Below are 22994 nucleotides of genomic sequence, written 5' to 3' on the forward strand. Positions count from 1 at the left end.
GGAGTTAGATCAAATACGGTAAAAACGGTAACTGTCAGCTGGTTATATTTTAACAAAAAATAAAAATCAGTTAAAACCCTGTCTCCACTATTGCTCTGGACTGCATTAAACATTTCTCAGAGAATTAAATGGAAATCTGCTAAAACCCTGTACCTGTGAATAAAAGGTGAATTGTCTGTATTCTCAGGTCCTGAAATGTATTCATTCTCTTACCTGGAATGGACATTTTCACTAGCTCGTTACAGAAAGTCAGGGTACGAACACAGATGTGTGCTGTGTGGAAAGTTGAGATAGGAACACACACTTGCCAGCTTACGGGGCTACTTATTACCATTTTGATCTTATTTGTGTTGCTGTATGTGGAGATTTTTGGTCATGCCTTTTGCTCAGCCTTTTTGAACAAAGGATTAAATTTTCCCCAGGAACTAGTATGAAAGAGACTGGTAGGGCAACTAGGTTTGCCAAAAGGACCCAGTTGATATATTCAATAAACCCCCACATTGGTGAACTTTTCGATTATAAGAGTGTTGAAAATTTTATCATTGGGTCACATGCTGCAAATCTGTCTTAAGTAAAAAAAATATTTTATAGTAGGAGCACCTTGAATCACATAGAAATTCTGACTTGCACACTATTTACTGTTAAGATTCATACTCAGTCTTACTCATAATTGCCTATAGTAGGAACTGGATCATTATCTATTTAAAAAGAAATCAGCAAAGTAATATACGCTCAATCCTTATGTGAGAAAAACCTTGATATGGTAGTGTTGAGATTAGTTAAATTGAGTTTTTTTTGAATTCATGTCTAAGTTACAACATTGTTGCACAATGTTAGCCACAACATTGATTTTAGCTTCTTAATCAAATCTATTCTTTCTTTTTTTTTATTAAAAAACAATTGATTAAACATATTTGTGGGGTACAGAGTTGACTATCACTACATGTGTATAATATGTGATGATCAGATAGGAATAATTAGCATGTTCATTGTATTAGTCTGTTTCTGCATTGCTATAACAGAACACCTGAGACTGGGTGATTTGTAAAGAACAAAGGTTTATTTGGCTTATGATTCTGGAACAGCTGCATCTGGTGCGGTCCTCAGGCTGCTTCTACTCATGGTGGAAAGCAGCAGGCAGCTGGCAGGTACAAGCAGATCACATGGCAAGAGGAAGCAAGAGAGAGAGAGGGGAGGTGCCAGGGTCTTTTAAACAACCAGCTCTTGTGGGAACTAACAGAGCTGTGAGAACTCACTTACTACCACCCCCAGGGAGAGCATTAATCCATTCGTTAGGGATCCGCCCCCATGACTTAAACAGCTAGCAACACTGCCACATTGGGGATCAGATTTCCATGAGTTTGGGGGGACAGCACATCCATATGCTGTCGTTCTGCCCCAGCCCCCCAAAACTCATGCCACTCTCACATACAAAATAAAATCATTCCATCCCAACAGTCCCTAAAGTCTTAGCCTGTTCCAGCACCAACTTAAATGTCCAAAGTCTCATCTGAGACCAAAGGCAAAACTTCCAGCTGTGAACCTGTAAAAAATCAAAACCAAATTTATCTACTTCCAAGATTGATTATTACAGAATGTAATCATTCCTTGTGAGCATTAACCAATTTCTTGCTAGCCCTGCTCCCCCTCCCGTTTTCCCCACCTCTAGTAACCACAACTCTGTTCTTTCCTTCTGAAAGTTCAACACATTATCATGATCGTTGTTTCTTTCCTTTCTTTTTTCTTTTATCTTCTCTCTCTTCCTTAAATTTTTTTTTAGCACCCACTTATGAGTGAAGATATGCAGTATTTCTCTTTCTGTGCCTGGCTTGTTTTACCTGATATAATTTTCTCCAAGCTCCTCCATGCTTCTGCGAATGGCAGAATTTCACTTTTTTTTATGGCAGAGTAGTATTCCATTATGTATATGTATCACTTGTTCCTTATCCAGTCATCTGACGGTAGATGTTTAGGTTGATTCTATATCTTGGCTATTGTAAATAGAGCTGCGATAAATATGGGAGTGCAGGTGTCCCTTCAACATGATGATTTCCATTCCTTTGGGTATATACCCAGTAATGGAATTGCTGAATTATATGGTAGATCTATCTGTAGTTGCTTGAGAAACCTCCATACTGTTTTCCATAGTGGCTGCACTAATTTATAGTTCCGCTAACAGTATAGGAAGTTTCCCTTTTCTCTGCATCCTCATCAGCATTTGTTATTCTCTGTCTTTTTGATAATGGCCGGTTTTACTGGGGTTATATGATATCTCCATGTGGATTCAATTTGCATTTCCCTAATGATTAGTGATATTGAGCAGTTTTTTTGGTACCTGTTGGCCATTTGTTAGCCTTCTTTTGAGAAATGTCTGTTCAGCTCCTTTGCCATTTTTACATTGGGTTATTTGTTTTCTTACTGTTAAGTTGTTTGAGTTCCTTGTCTATTCTGGATATTAATCCCTTGGCGGATGCATAGTTTAAAAATGTTTTCTCCAATTCTGTAGGTTGTCCTTTTGCTCTGTTAACTGTTTCTTTTGCTGTGTAGAAGCTTTTTAGTTTGATATAATCCCATTTGTTTATTTTGTTGCCTGTGCTTTTGCGATCTTATTCATAGTCTTTGCCCAGTCCTACATCCTGAAGTGTTTCCCCTATGTTTTCTTCTAGCAGTTTTATACTTTCAGGTCTTACATTTATGCCTTTAATCCATTTTGAGTTGATTTTGGTATGTGTTGAGATATATGGGTCTAGTTTCATTCTTCTTTTTTTTTTCCTTTTTGTCTTTTTTACTGACTGGTAACGGGATCGCAACCCTCGGTGTCGCACCCATACCGGGGACCGGCAACGGGATCGCAACCCTCAGTGTCGCGCCCGCACCACGCTCAACCAGTGAGCGGGAACCGGTCTCCACATGGGATCTGAACCCTCGGCGGGAGCACCGCCGCGCTCCCAAGTGGTGCACTCTCCAGTGCGCCACCGGGCCGGCCCTAGTTTCATTCTTCTACACATGGACATCCAGTTTTGCCAGCACCATTTGCTGAAGAGACTCTCCTTTCCCCAGTGTATGTTCTTGGTGCTTTTGTCAAAGATCAGTTGGCTGTAAGTATGTGGATTGATTTCTGGGTTCTCTATTCTTTTCCATTTGTCTGAGTGTTTTTATGCCAGTACCATGCCGTTGGTTACTATAGCTTTGTAGTGTAGTTTGAAGTCAGGTAGTATTAAGCCTCCGTCTTTATTTTATTTTTGCTCAGTATTGCTTTGTCTATTTGAGGTCTTTTATTGTTCCATATGAATGTTAGGATTGTTTTTTCTATTTCTGTGAAGAATGTCACTGGTATTTTGATGGGGATTGCACTGAATCTATGGATCACCTTGGGTAGTATGGACATCTTCACAGTGTTAATTCTTGCAATCCAAGAGCATGTAATGTCTTTCCATCTTTTGGTGTCCTCTTTAATTTCTTTTAGCAGTGATTTGTAGTTCTCATTGTAGAGATCTTTCACCTCCTTGGTTACACTGATTCCTAGATATTTTAATTTTTTGGTTACTATTGTAAATGAGCTTGCTTTCTTTTTTTTTTTTTCCCTTTTTGTCTTTTTTCGTGTCCGGCAACTGATCGCAACCCTCAGTGTCGCGCCTGTACCGGACCGGGACCGGCAACAGGATCGCAACCCTCGGTGTCGCCCCCGCCCCTCGCTCAGCCAGTGAGCGGCCGGTCTGCATGTGGGATCCGAACCCTCGGCGGGAGCGCCACCGCGCTTCCCAAGCGGCGCACTGTAGCAGTGCGCCACTGGGCCGGCCCTGAGCTTGCTTTCTTGATTTCTTTTTTGGCTAGTTTGTTGTTGGTGTATTAAAGTGCTACTGATTTTTGTGTATTGATTTTATATCCTGCAACTTTCTTTTTTGCATTTGGTCTTAGCTTCTTTGACAGTTGGAATATTGCAGGGACTTGTCTTTTTTTCCTTTCCTGTAGTTGTATGAAAAGTGCCATTCCAAAAGATTTTTGGAAGATAAACTGCTAGAATATAAAGTATTGTGGGTTTTGTGTGCGCGCGCATGTGTTGTGTGTGTGTGTGTGTGTGTGTGTGTGTGTGTGTGTGTGTTTGGTCAGCTTCAGAATTTCAATTAAAAATTTATTATGAAATATTTTAAATATACACATATTAGAGAGAATAGTACTATGAGCCCATCACCCGGATTAAATAATTACCAAGATTTTATCACATTTGCTGTATTTTTACCTTTTTCTTTTATTCACTCTTTGTTGAAGTATTTTACAGCAAATCTTAGAAATCATGTCCTTTCACATCTTCATACTTGAGTATGCATGTCTAAAAAAATAGGGCAGTTTTCTTTCATCAGGCTTTCAATTTAATCCACATGCTTGTTCAGTAGCAGCTGTATATCAAGCATCCTACTAGACACTGAGGACACTTGGATGAGTAAGGCACAATCCTATCTCTCAAGGAAATTAAGAATATTGATGGAAGACCATCGCATCTTAGGCACGAGTGGTGACAATTTGCATCTCATGAATATTCATAACCAACAAAAACAAAACAGAACATAAAAAAAAGAGGTAATGGAAGAAACAAATACGTGAGCTTACAGGTGCCTCACTGTACCTGTCAGATAAGTCCTATGGGTTGAAATTTGTGCATGATACAGTGGAAATACAGAAAAGGGACTGGTCAGCTGTGTGGGGCAGGGTGGCAGGAGAAGATTCCAGTAAGGGCTATATATGTGGAGGAACCCTTTGAGCAGAGTCTTAAGATACTAGTAGGCTGACAGTCAGAGGTTAGGATAGGAGAAGGAATGGTCCGTGTGTCCCAGTGGTGGAAAGGGCTGCCTTTCTTGGTGGCATCTGTTCGTCAGTCAATATCCATTGAGCACCTAACTCCTTGCCAGGCTCTGTCCTGGGGGTGCAGCAGCCACTAACACAGTCTTCAAATGCAGGAGTCATAACCTGCATGGGGGATTTCAACACACAAGCAGGTCATTTTACCCAGTAAATATGTCCACAGAGATCTGAACAGTAGAGGATTTATTCTTAGTGAGACAAGGGGACAGGTTGGATCATCAACCACATTATATTCACTGAGTAATAACATTAATAGCAACTAGCATTTATTCATAATTTATAGTAAACTGCCAAAAGTGCTTTCAGTGGGTTCTTGCACTTAAACCTCACAACTTTATGACACATACTGCTCTTGTCTCCGCTTTATAGTTTGGCGTTGCCACCTTCTCACTGAGGATTCATCTCAGATGTCACCTCCTTGCCCACCTACTCAGCTAGCACAGCACCGTTCCCCCCGTCAGCTGTCACCGGTGTTATTTGCGTTCCTCACAGCATTCACCAGTTCACGTATTTCCCAAGGGCTGTTGCCTGGCTCTCCCCACAGAAAGTAAAGTCCAGGAGGTCAGGTAGTAAATCTCCCCTCTCTATTGCCTACGCCTGCCTCATATTACATTCTCAGTAAAACCTTGCTAGTAGACCACCTGCCGTGCATATCATAGACTTGCAGTGCGTGTTGGTTCTATCTGAGCTTGAGAGCACCTTTGTGCATTTTTTTTCATGACCTAAGTTTTGGATCAGCTGGAACAGTGATTTACCAATCTGGCTGATTATGCGAGTCATTTGGTGTATAGGTTAAGAAGTCAGATTTCTTTTTTTTTTTTTTTTTTCCTTTTTTTTGTCTTTTTTTCTTGTGACTGGCAACGGATCGCAACCCTCAGTGTCGCGCCCGTACCGGACCGGGACCGGCAACGGGATTGCAACCCTCGGTGTTGCTCCCACACCTCGCTCAGCCAGTGAGCGGGAACCGGTCTGTATGTGGGATCCGAACCCTCGGCGGGAGCGCCGCGGCGCTTCCCAAGCGGCGCACTGTAGCAGTGCGCCACCGGGCCAGCCCAGAAGTCAGATTTCTTGACCTCACTCCACATGTACTGAAATCACAGCTTTGGTGCTGAGGATGTGGTGAGATTTGTATGTCAAAGTCTCTGTAAGTGACTCTGCTCACTGATCCAGTGTGGGGGCCACAGCAGTGGGGGAGGTCACTCAGGCTCATCTCTGAGCACCCACCAGGCACATGAGCTCTGGGCAGGTTGGAAGTCAGCGATGTCTTTGAATCAGACCCAGTATGACTGAGACGTGCGTCTGAAATCTTTCCCCCAACTTTTCACCAAGACACTAGAGCCCCTGAACTTACAGCCATGTGTGGAAACTTGTTTGTTGTGGGTTCCTATTATTATATCTTCTTCGCAAAGGGTTTTAAGGTGGAAAATATTTAAAAATAATAATTGTTGCCAAAAGGGAAGTGGATTAAATAACTCTACAATTCTGTTATCCTAACGAGGTACTTTTCAGTTGGTTGTGCATCTGATTTCCCCCACTTTTAATTTCAAACATGCTGAACTGTCTTGGAGCAGCCATAACAAGCTGTTGATAATCTTTTTTTTTTTTTTTTCCTATTTTAGCTATCCACTTTTCTGCACATGTCCTTTAGATAAATGCACTTTTTAATGTCTTTGGCTGTTGATAATGAACGCCCATCACATATCAGTATTTTCTTGAGAAAAGTATGTCTGTAACTCAAATGCATGCTATTGAAAACCATAATCCTTTGTTCTAAGCTTATTATAATTATTTCAAAGAGGGATTTTTGAAATTGTGTCTTTGCAGAAGAGAGAAAGTATAATATAAAACGTATTTTTAATGTATGAAAAACATGCCACTTCAGAGTTATTTTCCAAGGTCAGTAAATACAGGAAAAATGTTTTTTGTTGACCTTTGAGTTAGATAGTTAAGGCATTGTCTTTAAATCGCTGTTTTACACATTGCACTAAATGTATTTCCTGCACCCTCTGGAAGCGTGTTTAAGATGCTTTCTAACTTTCATTGCAGGCACGCACAGAGGCTGGGCTGCTGTCCAGATGCGTTTGCTACATGAGTTGGTCTACGCCTCCCGAAGAATGGGCAATCCTGCTCTAGATGCTTTCTAACTTTCATTGCAGGCACGCACAGAGGCTGGGCTGCCGTCCAGATGCGTTTGCTACATGAGTTGGTCTACGCCTCCCGAAGAATGGGCAATCCTGCTCTCTCTGTCAGGCACCTGTCCTTCCTTTTGCAGACCATGCTGGACTTTTTGTCAGATCAGGGTGAGTTCAAACATGATTTTTTCTTAGGGAAACATGAGTGAGAGCCCTCTAGATGCTGGTTCACGTAAACCCTGAGTGTGGGTTTGGGCCGGAGGATGATGCTTCCCAGCCCTCTGCTGGTGAGACGGGTGTGGGCCTCTGCCCCTACTCGCAACTCTGGGCACCCCTGCCACAGCCCCTACCTCCTCCCCGGTCTCCCTGCCTCTCGGGCTTCCCCTTTTCAGCCTCTGTGTGGCCTCCCCTGTTCTTTGCCTACATTTTGTAAAATTTAAACGTCAAAGTCTAGCATTAATATAGGGAAGTACACAACTCATAAGAATACAGCTCACTGAATTTTCACAAAGTGGCCACCATTTAACCAGCACCCAGATCAGAAACAGAACTCTGGGGCCCCTTTGTGTCCCTCCAGGGTGACTTGTGTCCTAGACTCCAGAACGAAGGTGAGGCTTGCCTGTGCGGCTCTAGCAGGATCATGCCACATTGCAGGGCTGCCTTCCTCCCAGTTCCTTCCTCAGTCATCTGCTCTTCTCACATGGCTCCTGGGTGTCATCAGGTTTTGGGCATCAGTCATAATCTGTTAATTTCCAGCCAGATAGGTTTATTTTGCTGCTTGTGGGACATCTTCCCCGGATGCTCCATTGGCACTTGAAAACCAGAACATCAGAAGGGGAACTTAACCACTTCCCCATCTCTGGGGGCAAGATGCCCCCCAACCCCATCTGTGTCACTTGCCCCAGTTCAGTGTATGGTGCCAGCTGGGCTCTTGGGGAAGCATGTGCTGATATGTAGGTTAATGTGTGGGAAGTTCATTAGGAAGTACTCGTGGGATCAACACCCACTGATGGGAAGAGAAAGAGGGAGAAGCTGGGCTTCAGTGCAGTATCAACAAAGGCCTCAGCAAGCCTCGAGCTGGGGTGGCCCTGCAGAGCTGTCCTGTGTGGTCTCGTACTCACCAGCTATTGTGATGCAGTTCTCTCTAGCAGCTGGGGTAAGGCCTTGGCTGACCCACCGGGACGCCTGCAGCTGGGGGCCCCATCAGAGACTCTCTTACTGTGCGGTGAGGGACTAGGTCCTTAAACACCCATGCCCAGGCCCTGGGTGCCCACTGCTCCCAGGAAGGGGCATGATCATGGATGAGGTGGCGCCTGGGGCAGTCGGTCACTCCTCCTGAAAGGTGATCTGGGTGGCACATCACTGCCTTCTACAGCACTGCACTGTCATTGCAGCCATGGTGGCTCCCCCACCCTCTCCTTCATCCTCACATCCCAGCTTACCAAGTTTCGTGCTCTTCTATCTTTACATTTAAAAAATTAATATGTGTTTCTCTATGTCGTTACCTGCTGCTTTTCCCTGACTGTTCTCTCTTTCCTGTTACTGTAGCAGTGTCTTCTGGCTCCCAGACAACACAGGGTACCTATCTCCTAGGGCGGTTGTGAGGTTCGAATGCATCAATTCCTGTAAAGCATGCATAACAGAACTTACGCTGAGAGCTCAGTCGTGGTTAGCGTCGACACAAACGTGCTGAAGTTTGTGTATGGTCGCCTGTACAAAGGAAGGGGGCAGAGTCACGTCATCCTGTCCGTCTCACTTAACTGCGTCCCAACGTGCTTCCCTAAAATGAGAGAGGGAAGGTCTCGGTCAGGAGCTAGTACATAAAAAAACAGCATTGATTTTTAGCAGAAAATGAGTGGAGGATCCTGGCTTGCAGGATGACGTTCCAAGGCCCGTCACAGAATCTGACTAGATTCTTTCTGTGTAGTCTCATCCTCATCCCTGTGTGTCCTTAAACTTCATTCAGATGATGTGAACTTCATTCCTTGAGCAGCTCTTATGTCCTTCTCATGCCGTCTCTTCGCTCATCAAGTTTCCAAGGAGCATGTGTTGAAACACTACATTCTTTAAAGAACATGTCGATTCTTCTAGAGTGACTTCCATGGCCATCGTTTTTGGAGATGAGTTCTCCTTCCCTGAACTCCTGTAGCTCTTTGTTACTAATGTTTTTAAAGCACTTACCACTTATTGTGGCTATTAGCAACCTGCTGGGTGTGGAGTAGCTGTTGTTTTTTTAGTTGGGACTTCTGGTGACCCGAGGGGATCCCGCTCTGTAGTGGCCCTGAGAATGGTGGCGCGGCTCCTCCTCTGCGCACTGTTGGCTCCCGTTGCCTCTGGCGCTGCATTGGAATTGCATCTGTCTTCATCCTACCTGCAGAGCTCAGTGGTTAAGCAGCAAGGTCACTGTGGAAGCTGGCCAGATGAATAATTTGTACTTTGGAGCTTCTGTGAAGGGAGAGGAACAGACTCAGGCAGAGTTCCCAGAGTGAGCAGCCTCTTCTGGACAGGCAAGGCTGGCACCCAGTGGTGGGCACTGGCCAGGGTCTGCGTGTTACTTGCTCTGTTGAGTTTTTGCTCTCCCAAGCCCACTGCGGTGCCACCCTTTCTCCCCCACCTCTCCCCTGGGATTTCTGGGCCCTCCTGGTGGTCCAGCAACTATGAAGAGGCTGTGTGAGCTGGGGCTTAGAATCTTGAGTGCCATTCCTGACCCATCGCATTGTCTCTCTTCCCCTTTAGCCATAACTCCATTCTCTCTTGGTACCAGTGTCCCCACGTACCTCACATTTAAGTGTGTACAGTCTTCCACAGCGTAAGTCATGGCGATGCAGCCCCACATTCTTTCCCTGGACTGCTCACACCTCCACCTGCCTCTTCTGCCACATCTGGAAACGTCTTTTCTCTTTAGTACACATCTTCCTTCCCACAGCAGGGCCTTTGCACCTCCTCCCACCCCCACCCCTGCTCTCCTTTACCAAGTGACTCCTCTGGGTCTCAGAGTCCTCTCAGGAGCTGGCTAGACCAGGGGCTCCTGTTGTTCGTTTCTTCCTTCACGTACTTATCACAGTCATAAGTCAGTGATCAGTTGCATATTTAGTTGGTCAGTGCCTGTCTTCCCTCGAGAAGCTCCGTGGGAGAAATAGCTCTGTATGCAGGGCTCCTGCTCTGTCTCCAGCTGCTGCAGCTGGGCATGGCGAGGAGGAGGTTGTGAACACATGCCGGCTCGAGTGTGAGTGGTATCCCCACAGCCCTTGCTGTAAGCACGGCTGCTTTGGGGCAGGTTGATTCTGACTTGGGTCTTTAGGCATTTTTCAAAAACACGTTCCTCTTATAATATGCATGTATGTATACATATGTGGCATTTTGTATTTCTGTTGGATTTTGTGTTTCTCCAGGGGCACAGGCCATTTCTTTCCCTTTGGGTGTTCCGCAGTTTACACGGGACGTGGGAAGCACTCAGTGCTTGCTAAGTGACTGAGCTTGTACATGGGATCTGTGATTGTTGTCTGCCTCAGGCCGAGGAGCCGGCCTCTCCATGGCAGACACGTGGGCTCTGTCCTGTTTTTAGCAGACGGCACTGAGAAGCAGAGCATCTGCCAGCCTTAGCGCTTATGGCTTTGCGTCTGCACGTGTGTCCATGAAGTGGCCGCTGGGAAGCGCAGTGAGTAGATGGCACTCAGGGCTCCCTGCTAAANCGTAAAATGAAAAGGCATTATTTTTTATTTCTGTAAAAAATATATCATTCACAATTAAAATGTGCATTTTAAAACTTTGCTCAAAAACTAAAGATTTCAAATTTGCTTTTTGCAATGTAGAGTTAATAATGTACCCTAAAGTAACATTGCTACATTGTATTGCGAACGCTGAATTCAGTAAGCACCTATGGAGAGCTTCCTTTTTAAAGCACTGTGAGGAGTTCAAAGATAATTTACACACAGTGTTTGGGTTAACTAGTTGACATCTAAAAGGTAGAATTAACATCATGTGCGCATGTGCTAACGGCAGTGGGAAAGGTTAAAAGAAAGCTATGGGAATGCAGAAAATGAGGTAGATGGCTTTGATTTGGGAGATTAGGAAATTATCTCTTTCAGTGGAATTTGAGATGGACTATAAAGGGATGGTAAAGATTTTTGCAGGTATTTACTGAGCATATACCATGTGCTAGTCACTGTCTTAGAGGTTGGCACTGTTCCAGGTACTGTTGTGATGAGTGCTGCTATTTACGAAGACTTCTCTGGCAGTGGAGTATAGAATAGAATGGAAAAGAGGGTGTGAATGCAGTCTAGTAGATTTTTCTAGATAATCTTTGCTTGCTTCACTTAGATTTATACTAACCTGATTATATGTGTTACTAACAGCTATGTAACCCAATTACTTAGCATTTTGTGTACCTTCAAATCAGTGTTTTTCTGTCAGCAATCCAACAAAGCTTAGTTTGTTTGTGTTCTTTAAACAAGTGTTCAGATGTAAGGAAGTTAAGGCATTCCTAGATGAATTACATATATAGTGAAAACATATTTAGCTATAAAGATATTTCCTAGACATCCTCCCTAAATGTCTTCACCCTTTTATTAATAGGTCCAATTCTATATTTTTCCCCTAGTTCTTCAAGAACTTATTTAGCTCAGATTATCTTAAGTAATTTATTTTTTCAAATTTTCCATCAACACAAACTCTGAAATCCCAATAAATTATGGTTTATTATTTCTATGACTGAACTCTCTGTATTGGTATACATTTAATCTATATCTCACATGCATACAGTTATGGAGTACTTAACTTGTACAAAACACCATTTTCCTATATGACTATTTATTTATTTTTGTATACTGTATTATTAAAGGGTTACTGAATAGGGATAACACAGGACTCTGTCCCCTTTAGGAAAAATGACTCAATTTTGAGGATTAAAGAATAAAAATTAAAAGAGAAATCAGTCTTGAAGGCTGGAAAAAGTGAAAACTAAGACTTAACACAAGCCAAAAATTGGCCTAAGGTATAGCAAAGAATAGAGAAACCCAACCTTCTGAGAAGAGCTAGAATCACAGCCTCTCAGAGTTGCAAAACACTTCAAAGTCGTCTAGTGTGACTATGTAGCCAATGTTAATATATTCTTTATGACATTTCACCTGCGTGTTTGTCTAACCTATGTTTGATACTTTTAGTGGTAGGGGAACCACTACCTCTCAAACAAATCCATACCATCGTTAAAAACCTCTTTTGAAAAGTGATTTCTTATATTGATTCAAAATATCTCCCAGTGGCCTCTACTCAACATTCTTATTCTGCTTCTTTGGGGGCTGTCACCAGTCTAATTTATCTTCTTCATGACATCACTTCCAATAACGTTTCAATAACAATACATCCACCCAAATCTTTTGTCCCTCAGGCTTCATATGATGGTGCCTCCCATATGTACCTCATGTGCAACAGAGCATAGCACTATTAACAGTACAGTTTCTGTAGATGAGATCTAGTCTGTCTTTTCGTAGACACAAAGAAACTAAAGGAACTAAAGGGAGACATGCCAGTCCCTAGAGACTAGATGGACCCTGGAGATGGAAAGAGAAAATCAGGAAAAATGTCTGCATAACAGAATCTCCCTGCTGTATGTATCAGTGAAAACATCTCTGCTGATATGATCCTTACTGGTTGCAGCAATGAGATCCTATTGCACAGAAGGCAATATATCTGAGTGCTCTGTGTGGCTCCTATTTTAGTTACTGGTGAGGAAGCTTAAGGCCACTCCTGTCTACTGGAAAGATTATGAAGTAAAGCTAACCAAAGTCCCCTGAATCATCTCTCTATCTTTTTATCCTTGAACAATAGAACTTGGAATCTTCTCATGTTCTCTAAAATCTATGAGATGTGAAAGTTAATTGACTTTTTAAAATAAGAGTTTATTCATAAATTTAAAGGAAGAAATGATAAACCAGAATGCTAGGGTTTGAATTTGGACTCTGCCATTTACTAGCTGTGTGACTTTGGGTAAATTATCTTACCTCTGTACCTTACTTGTCCAATTTATAAATAAGGATAACCTATTTTGTAGAGTTTTTGAAGGGAGAGGAACAGACTCAGGCAGAGTTCCCAGAGTGAGCAGCCTCTTCTGGACAGGCAAGGCTGGCACCCAGTGGTGGGCACTGGCCAGGGTCTGCGTGTTACTTGCTCTGTTGAGTTTTTGCTCTCCCAAGCCCACTGCGGTGCCACCCTTTCTCCCCCACCTCTCCCCTGGGATTTCTGGGCCCTCCTGGTGGTCCAGCAACTATGAAGAGGCTGTGTGAGCTGGGGCTTAGAATCTTGAGTGCCATTCCTGACCCATCGCATTGTCTCTCTTCCCCTTTAGCCATAACTCCATTCTCTCTTGGTACCAGTGTCCCCACGTACCTCACATTTAAGTGTGTACAGTCTTCCACAGCGTAAGTCATGGCGATGCAGCCCCACATTCTTTCCCTGGACTGCTCACACCTCCACCTGCCTCTTCTGCCACATCTGGAAACGTCTTTTCTCTTTAGTACACATCTTCCTTCCCACAGCAGGGCCTTTGCACCTCCTCCCACCCCCACCCCTGCTCTCCTTTACCAAGTGACTCCTCTGGGTCTCAGAGTCCTCTCAGGAGCTGGCTAGACCAGGGGCTCCTGTTGTTTGTTTCTTCCTTCACGTACTTATCACAGTCATAAGTCAGTGATCAGTTGCATATTTAGTTGGTCAGTGCCTGTCTTCCCTCGAGAAGCTCCGTGGGAGAAATAGCTCTGTATGCAGGGCTCCTGCTCTGTCTCCAGCTGCTGCAGCTGGGCATGGCGAGGAGGAGGTTGTGAACACATGCCGGCTCGAGTGTGAGTGTTATCCCCACAGCCCTTGCTGTAAGCACGGCTGCTTTGGGGCAGGTTGATTCTGACTTGGGTCTTTAGGCATTTTTCAAAAACACGTTCCTCTTATAATATGCATGTATGTATACATATGTGGCATTTTGTATTTCTGTTGGATTTTGTGTTTCTCCAGGGGCACAGGCCATTTCTTTCCCTTTGGGTGTTCCGCAGTTTACACGGGACGTGGGAAGCACTCAGTGCTTGCTAAGTGACTGAGCTTGTACATGGGATCTGTGATTGTTGTCTGCCTCAGGCCGAGGAGCCGGCCTCTCCATGGCAGACACGTGGGCTCTGTCCTGTTTTTAGCAGACGGCACTGAGAAGCAGAGCATCTGCCAGCCTTAGCGCTTATGGCTTTGCGTCTGCACGTGTGTCCATGAAGTGGCCGCTGGGAAGCGCAGTGAGTAGATGGCACTCAGGGCTCCCTGCTAAATGTTCCCGTTGTTTCTCCCCCGTTTGTTGTCCATTTACTGTTGATAAAACCCAGGTGACTGCGAGGAGGAGTGAATGTTCGCTTGTCTGTCTGCCCTGCCCTTCCTGGCAGGGTCTCAGATTCAGCATCTTTCTTCAGGTGGCAAAGAACACCTCCACGAGAAGAACGCAGCGAGAGTCCTTGCTGCTCTGCCGGCAGGTCTTCTTTCCTTACCTCTGACTCTTGCCACCCTCTTTTTCTCATTCTGTTTATGTCCCTAAGATTTGTTTGCTTGCAAACCTATCATGTGACCGTTGTATTTACTCCTCGTGTGATCTTTCAGAAAGGGTCATCTGAAATGCTATATTTTTGAGTAATTAGACATAACAGGTCATGTTGAAGGCTGTTTTTTTTTTTTTTTTTTGTCTTTTTGTCTTTTTTCCGTGTCCGGCAACGGATCGCAACCCTCAGTGTTGCCCCCGTACCGGACCGGGGACCGGCAACAGGATCGCAGCCTTCGGTGTTGCTCCCGCGCCTCGCTCAGCCAGTGAGCGGGAACCGGTCTGTATGTGGGATCCGAACCCTCGGCAGGAGTGCCGCTGTGCTTCCCAAGCGGCGCACTATCCAGTGCGCCACCGGGCCGGCCCCGTTGAAGGCTGTTTTAATAAATGCATGTAAAATACTTAAATATAAAATATTATTGAAATGACGTATCTGATTGTGGCCTGTGGTCTTTTTTTTTTTCCCTGTTGACTAAAAATAAGGATATATTTATTTATTGTCTTTTGGAGTTTCCAGGTTAAATATTTGACTGAAAGTATTAAGATGTTTTATGCAAAGTCTTTGGATGTTGTAGAACACTAAAGTTTTTTTTTTTTTTTTTTTTTGATGTGAGGATACTAATTATCCTGATTTGATCACTACATATTGTACACGTGTTGATATTCAATTCTGTACTACACAAATATATATAATCAATAAAAAAAATTTAAAAAAACGCCCGTGGTCTTAACGAGGCCATTTGAATACTTCTTGAGTGAGGCCTGAGTAAGGGACGGTCCATGCTGCAGGTGGGTTCCTCTCAGACCTGTTGTCTCCCTCGTGTGGTCACGAGTGGTCACTGCTGGGAGGGCCCCCGACCTCCGATAATTGCACCTGCTGTGCTGGCTCTTCAGTGTATCTTCCACACACTGGAATTCTGAAAAGAATTTCTTTTCTTTTTCTCCTTTTGAGATCTAGCAGAAGTACCGGAGGAGAAATTAAATTTAAAATTTGTGTTTGAATTAGTCATGGTAGGATTTTTTGTTTCAAGGTATTCATAGAGTTAAGTCAGAAGAGATTCATCATCTCAGTTTGGATAACTGACAAAGCTAACTGGACTCAATTAGATTTCAGATCAGGTGGTTTCTGGGAAAAGGGAGGAGTATCTGTGATAATGATGTATTTTTTCTAGGTTTTTATTTTTTTTGCCAGACAGTTAATTCCCAGTGAGAAAACAGAGATTGAAATTACTGTGCTTTTGTGTTGTCTTTATTTTTGTTAGACATAAGTTGCTTTTCCTAATGAAAAGCCAGCATGACTCTGTACTCTGGAAGTAGGGTAGAAAGTTCCCACTTGTCTTGGGAAGATGATGCACCTGTGATTGATGGGGTCCTGGCTGTGAGTTTTCAGGTGGCAGAGAGATTTATTTGCCCATGAGATGCTGACAGTGTCTTGCTGGTTATTTGAGGTCATATTAATTAGTGAGTTAAAGATACTTAGCTTAAAAGGAGAAGAACTTGGGGCATTTGACACTGTTGAATGAATAGCCGTCTCCTGAAGGCCTGTGTATAATGGTATTTGGTTAATTGGAGTCTTCTGGGAAAAGGACAAAAGTCGGGAGGTCTCTGCCCTCAACTTCTAATTACTGTAACCTCGGATCAATAATTAGATCCTTCCTGGGCCTCCATTTTCTCATTTGGACAATAGGGATGTGGCAAATTCTGTGTGGTAATTTGTTATTTTTTGAATGATAGATATTTTAATTTATTAGATGACCTTTCTTCTGAAGAGCTCATGGCAGCACTCATAGACTTGATAATTAACATTTCTAAATATTGTTACATTGAAATTAAGTATGGAATTAAAGAGCAGCCAGGAAAGAAAAAAAGAAAAAAAACAGCAATAGTAGGCTTGAGGAGGGGTCTTTCTAGCCTTCTCGTCACGTGTAACTCAGTTGATGATGGCATAATCTGGGGGTCTCTTTCCCTACCACACACACGTGTTCTGATATGTGCAAATATGAGCAGACTTAGAAGATAAATTATGAGGGTGTTTTTTTTCACATGAAAAGGCTCTGAGTTCCCCAAGACTTTCATCATTTTTTGTAAGACAGAAGCTCTAACTTGAGGATTTATGGAATTTTCTTTGGAACCATGACTGTATTACTTTTTATGGTCATTGGTACAGGGTCCTTTTTGTTGAGGCTTCCTGACCAGGTGTGTGGGTACAGAGCACCTGTGGCATTCTGGAAGTAGATTAATGGAGTTACTGTCCTCGCAGGCATCATGGGTTGTGCATGCAAACCTGGTCCTGTGGACTGCACAAGAGTCTCATAAAAAGGAAGAGGTTCCTTACTTTGAGGAAGGTTTAGAATGGCACACATTGCTATTCGTTCCAGCCTCACCTTTTACTGCCTTACATTCACCCTGTGTCGGCCCATGCTAAGTTATTGACAGTTCTCCAAATACAACAGCACTTCTCCTCTGCTGCCTTTGTACGTGCTGCTCTGTTACTGTCATGTTGCCCAGGAATTTGTCCTTCCATGACTGCGGCAGTCCCCACTGGCAGCCCACTGTGCCACGTGCCTGCTGCCGCCAGAGCTCCCACCACTCTGGGATGTGGAGTTGCTGGTCTGCTTCTGCACCCAGCTAGCCTGTGAGTGCCTCAAGTACAGGAACTGTCACCCAAATCTGGAACAGCACCTGTGATGGAGTTTGGATGTGTTGTCCCCTCCAAAACTCATGTTGAAATTTGATCTCCGATGTGGCAGTGTTGTAAACTGATTGAGTCATAGGGGCGGATCCCTCATGAATGGGGGGTGGGGGTCCTGAGTGAGATCTCTGTTAGTTCCCACGAGAGCTGGTTGTTTAAAAGACCCTGGCACCTCCCCTCTCTCTGCTCTCTCTTGCTTCCTGTTGCTATGTGATCTGCTTGTACCTGCCGGCTGCCTGCCACTTGCCACCGTGAGTAGAAGCAGCCTGAGGCCCATGCCAGATGTAGCTGTCCCAAAGTCGTAAGCCAAATAAACCTCTGTTCTTTATAAATTACCCAGTCTCGGGTATTTCTGTTATAGAAACACAAACGGATTAATACAACCCAGCACCTAGTAGGCCCTCAAATGCTGGCTGAAAGAATGAAGGCTTCTGTTTAAGTCTGTCCTCTCCTATGCTGCCAAATTGATATTTCTTCTAATTGTCTGGTTTAAAAAATCCTTCTGTGGCTTTTGATCAGGCTTTTGAGCAGGGTTTGGCAAAGTAACAGCCTATGGGCCAGATCTGGCCTGACACCTGATTTTGATCCTTGCATTGGCTGTTCCAGGATGGGTTTGTAGTTGCTGCCACCAATTCCTGCGGAAAATAGAAGACTTGCTGCTTTTACATCAAATGACTTAAAGAGAGAGCAAGGGGAAAAATTAGCTAGGTAGACTGTTTCAAAGATTCAAATCAAAAGCCCCAGGTGAGAGGATATAACCATATCTTAGACATGCTACTGTGAGTGAAATGTGTTTTCTTTGTTTTTTTTTAAATTGCACACTATAGATAGCACATGTTAATGCTACAATAAAAAGATTGAGGAAGGTTTAACCATATCTTAGACATGCTACTGTGAGTGAAATGTGTTTTCTTTGTTTTTTTTTTAAATTGCACACTATAGATAGCACATGTTAATGCTACAATAAAAAGATTGAGGAATGATGAAAGGGGATATACTAGACTGAGAGAGGGCCAGCGGGTGAGCTCGCGCTAAGAGGTACCTTATTTCAAAGCATTTCTGCCGTCAGGATTGTTTTCATATCTTGTTTGCCATGAGGTGCTGGTAGAGAGTGCTGTGTTCTTGCTGTAGGGTATAGATGCTTTATTAGTAAAATAGGAATTTCACATGGTTGCTTGGGCTTGTCCTTGTTGGGATCTGAAGGACTTTTGTCTGCTTGTTTTACTGCAGTTCAGCATTTTGCTGGAGGACTCTGGTAGATGATGTTTCCTTGAAAACCTCTCTGAGCCTTGGTTTTTGCATCTACCTTAAAGGATTATTGTGAGGATTAGAGATAACGTGCCTGAAGTGCCTAACAATCTGTCTGGTGCAAAGAAGTGCTTGATAAGTGTCATAAGACAGCATTGTTTTCCTCCTGGGGGACTTGGACACCAGCTCCTTGGTCAGGGGTTGGTGGTTCTTTTGCCTAAGGTACCTTAAAAGGACCTTAGAGAGAGAAAAAGGGAACAGCGGAATGTCCCCAAGGGGCTAGCAGATGTGGATACTATTTTTTTCCGAGACGTGCTGATGTTATAACTTGTGTTTTAATGTTATAATTAACAATAGCATGGCTACTGTTCTCTGACTGGAGTGGGGAGGTGTAGGTGGAAGGTGGAAAAAAAGGAGGTGGGCAGAGGTAGGACAGGGCAGTGCACAGTAGGCAGTGTAACTGATACCTTAACACATGCTATGTCTGCTGTGTCTGGTGTCTGGCATCCCCCAAACTGAAGGTGTTGGCATGTGGCATCGCCACCTCGTCATTGGAAGTATAGATTCAGATTAGGCAGTGCAGTCATTGTTTGGCTGAAATGATGCAGAATCTCAGGCCTGGCAGTGCACCGCATGAATCTGATTCACTGTTATTAGACCTGGAGCTTCGCTGGCCACCACCACTGAGGCTGTGTGTAGTGGTGGAGACAGGCCTTCTCAGCCTCATGTTCTTCATCATAAATGGGGGATTATAATAGGTTGCTTGCTAGGTTAGTGTGAGAATAAGTGAAAAAATGAGTCAATAATGTTTAGCATCTGAAACTTGTACCCCTACTCTCCTGGCTGCTTCTCGGAGCCCTAACCTTGGGTGTCCAGCAGTCTAGGATTTGTGGGCATCCTGAACTTCAGAACAACTGTTGTGTGCAGAACCTCTTTCCCCAAAGCACTTGTCATGCTATTGCCTATAGGAAATTGAGTATCTTACTAAAATTGAAAACGACAACAACAAAAAACAGATTTATGGAGAAATAATTCATATACCATGTAATGCACTCACAGGGAGTCTATTAGTACATTCAAAGAGTTGTACAGCCTTCACCGCAGGTGAAATACTCGTTCATGCTACACGACATGGACGGTCCTTGAAAGCATCATGCTAAGTGAAAGAATCCAGGCACAAAAGACCACACATTATATCATTCCATTTACTTGAAGTGTCCAGAATAGACACATCTCTAGAGACAGAAAGTAGATTATTAGTTTTGGGGGGCTGAGGAGAATGGGAACTTGGGGGGCTATAGCTAAACAGTATGGGTCAATTGGTATGTGAATTATATCTCAATAAAGCTGTTACAAAAATGTTTAAAAGTCTCTAGGGGGCTTTCCCTCAGTCATTGGCTGGGACTGGGCTATGTGGTCATGGCCAGCCACCTGTCAGTGGGGCTGGGATGTGCCCGGCATGTTGGTTTCTGCTGAGCGAACTGGCGTGGAGGGTGGGAGCCTGGCATAGTCCCTGTCACTCTCCCTCTCTGCCTCTCCTTTCTCGTTCTTGTGATCCCCCTCCACGTAGCTGCTCAAGCCCCTGCCCTGGAAGACCCTTCATCCTGTCTGTGCTCCCCTTCCCTTTGCACTTTGGCGGCCTCGTGTGCTTTCCTGCCTCCACTGGTTCTTGTCTGACGCAGCCTGAGCCTCCCATTTCTCTCTGCTGTGTTCTTGCTGCCCTTTAGTTCATTCTGCACACAGCCCTTAGAGTGATTGCTTAAATTGCAAATCCGACCATATTGTGCCCTTGCTCAGACCTTCCCTGGCTTCTAGTTGCTCCTGTGATAAACTTCGGTTCCTTCCTGTGGCCCACGGGCTCCGCCTACCTGGGCCGCCCCCTCTCCAGCCTTGTCTCTCACTCTCTCTGATCCTCCCGCTCCAGTTCCACCGGTGTCCTTCCTGCTCGCGGCTGAGCTGTGTCCACCGCAGAGCCCTAACATGTTCCTGGAGAGATTGTGAATGTGCCATCTTCTCCAGGAGGCCACCTGACCCACACCCTCATTGACTCTCTGTCATGCCCTGCTGTGCATTGCCCAGTCTTCATCTGCCTCCTTGTGTCTCTCCCTCAAATCCCAGCATCCGGGACAGGGCCTGACACACAGAGGGTGTGAGTGAATACTTGTTGAATGAATGAACAACTTCCACTTGATATTTACATGTACATGATTGCCCTGTGGCTGTGTCCCTGTCATATTGCGATGGCCATTAGAATGTTTAAATGTCAGTTCCCCATTTAGAATGCGAGCAGGATTTGCCAGGAGGAGCTACCGGTTATTGTACCTTGTCACTTGTCTTGTTGGAGAATGCTCGTCTCTACCAGAGTCAACTCGGTAGAGAAGGTAGTGGCAGCAGGCGTCTGTGAACACAGGAGACCAGCCATATTCACCGCAATTATTTTGGAAGACGGCAAAGGCTGTTGCTTCAGAAAAAATGTTATCTCAGAGCCAAATGCAGCATCTCTGCTTCTAAACTTTAACAGGTGTGTTTGCTAGTGAGGCCTGCTTTCCCAGCCAAGGCTGCAGCAGATCTCTTTTCCTCAATGGGTACTGGTTGGGTTAGTGGCAGAGGGACGCAGTTATGTGAGATGATTATAAAGTCATTTTTAAACAGGGAGTTAATGAAGGGTTACTTAATCAGACAGAGACTTATTACTTAAGTGGAGGGTCGCTCAGCCAGCAGGTATAAATTATCTCCTGATACCAAGTAGTTGAGTGTAAGTGAGACGTTGCTGGGCAGTGATGGTTTCGATGGTCTGGATACACTGTGCTGCTGTGACTACTGCTACCCTCTTCACTTTTTCTTCACCTCCCCGTGACCTCCTCCCCATTTTTGGTACAGCACCATGCTTTAAGGGACGCTGCTGGAACAGGGAGGAGGCTGACCTGCACAGGGCCAGCACTGGAATGTCGCTGAAGACGGCTGCTGTTCAGGGTGGGCCTGGCGGAGCGGCTGGAGCAGGCGTGCTCTTCAGCCTCTGTGTCCCTTTCTCCCACCCCACTGGGTGATTCATGCACATGCACCATAGTCACCACAGTCTCAAACCAAACCAACCAGGAAACCTGCCCCTTTGAAGCAAAGCCTGTGCCAAGAATCCTCTAGGTGTGTCCTTACTTTTCCCGTCGCTTTCCTTCCGCGCCCTCTCTCCCTCTGCTGTGGGCCTTCTCTCCTCTCACCAGGGTCACCGCTTCCCTCCTAATGCTTTCCTTTGGTTTGCTTGCTTGCTTTTCTTGGTTTGTATTTGCTGTTGTTGGTAATACTGTGGTGAACATCTTTAGGTCTTTGGCTTTGTTAGCAAGAGAGATTTTATCAGGAGAGGTCTTTTTGGGTCAGCTGTTTTGAACATTTTTATTGCTGTTAAACATATTGCCAAATTGTCTTCTGAAAGGATTGTTCTAATTATATTGCCAGCAGCAGTGCTGCTAATTCAATATGTATAGAATGTTGCCTTATTGTTTTAATTTGTGTTATCTTGGTAACTTGCAAAGCTGGTTTTTTTTCCAATGTGTTTTTTCACCAGTTGTCTCTCTTTCATGTGAAACTCTTGTCAGGTCATCCGATAGCATTCTCGTCTCTCGCCTTATTTGATTCTCACTAAAACTGTTAGGGTTTGGTAGGGCAGTTGGTGACCTGGCCATTGTGCTGATGAGGTCCCTAATCCTTTGACATGCCCGAAGTCGCCCATTTATTCAGGACAAAACAAAGTACACAGCCAGCTCTTCGACCTGACCCAGTGGATATGTACACAGCTGAATATAACACGCATCTGTGCCATAATGTACCTGCATTATGTGTAGTGGCTTTGAAAGGCCTACGACAACTCCCAGAAGAGTTCCTGGACTAGTATCCTGACTTTTCTTTTGGGAAGGCAGTTTTGGAGGAACTGACCCACTCGTTATGGCTGATCCTATAATTCTTCTCATGATAAATTTACTGTACGAAAGGCAGGTCATCAGGGACCACAGGCTAAGTTATGGGGCTAGGTTTGAGCCCCCTGGGAGGAGAGGGCTTCCTCTTTTCTGCAGCTTTTGAGTGGAGCTGCTAGCAGCTGCCTTCGGTCCTGTGGGGGGATAGGGTGGGAGCAGCACCAAAGCTGAGGACGTGGCTGAGGAATGGAGCGCAGGAACCTGTCCTGGCCTATCGCGTTGGTGCCTGCGGGAGCCCGCCCAGCGTGATCCTGGACTGTCAGGTTCCCTGAGGCGGCAGTCCGCTTTTCCCTGAGCCAGCTGAGGTTTGGTTTTCCAATGCTGGCAAGTGAGCGCACTGCTCAGGGTCTCAGCCTAGACATCGCCTGCTCATCCCCTTCTCTGGTCACCCCGTGTGTGTGGAGTGCTTCTCCCTGTTTCCTAGAGTGGTGGGCTTCCCAAGCTGCTGACCACCTCACCTCCCCTGATGTGGTGCCATGCTCTCCTTGACCACGCCCTTGCCTGGGCTTGACTCCCTGTCCTTGCCGTTTCTTTTTGAG

The 22994-nt window shown here is 44.7% G+C and overlaps 1 protein-coding gene across 1 annotated transcript in view; it reads left to right on the forward strand.

Annotated features, from left to right (window-relative positions):
* Positions 1-22994, forward strand: part of TRAPPC9 (trafficking protein particle complex 9) — a 672769-nt gene that overhangs the window by 75643 nt on the left and 574132 nt on the right. Inside the window, exon 10 of the mRNA XM_008568452.1 lies at positions 7017-7160. Within this exon, the coding sequence (XP_008566674.1) occupies positions 7017-7160 (144 nt within the window). The remainder of the gene's footprint in view (positions 1-7016; positions 7161-22994) is intronic.

Source organism: Galeopterus variegatus, unplaced genomic scaffold (genome assembly GCF_000696425.1).
Source record: "Galeopterus variegatus unplaced genomic scaffold, G_variegatus-3.0.2 Scaffold24, whole genome shotgun sequence".
NCBI lineage: Eukaryota > Metazoa > Chordata > Mammalia > Dermoptera > Cynocephalidae > Galeopterus > Galeopterus variegatus.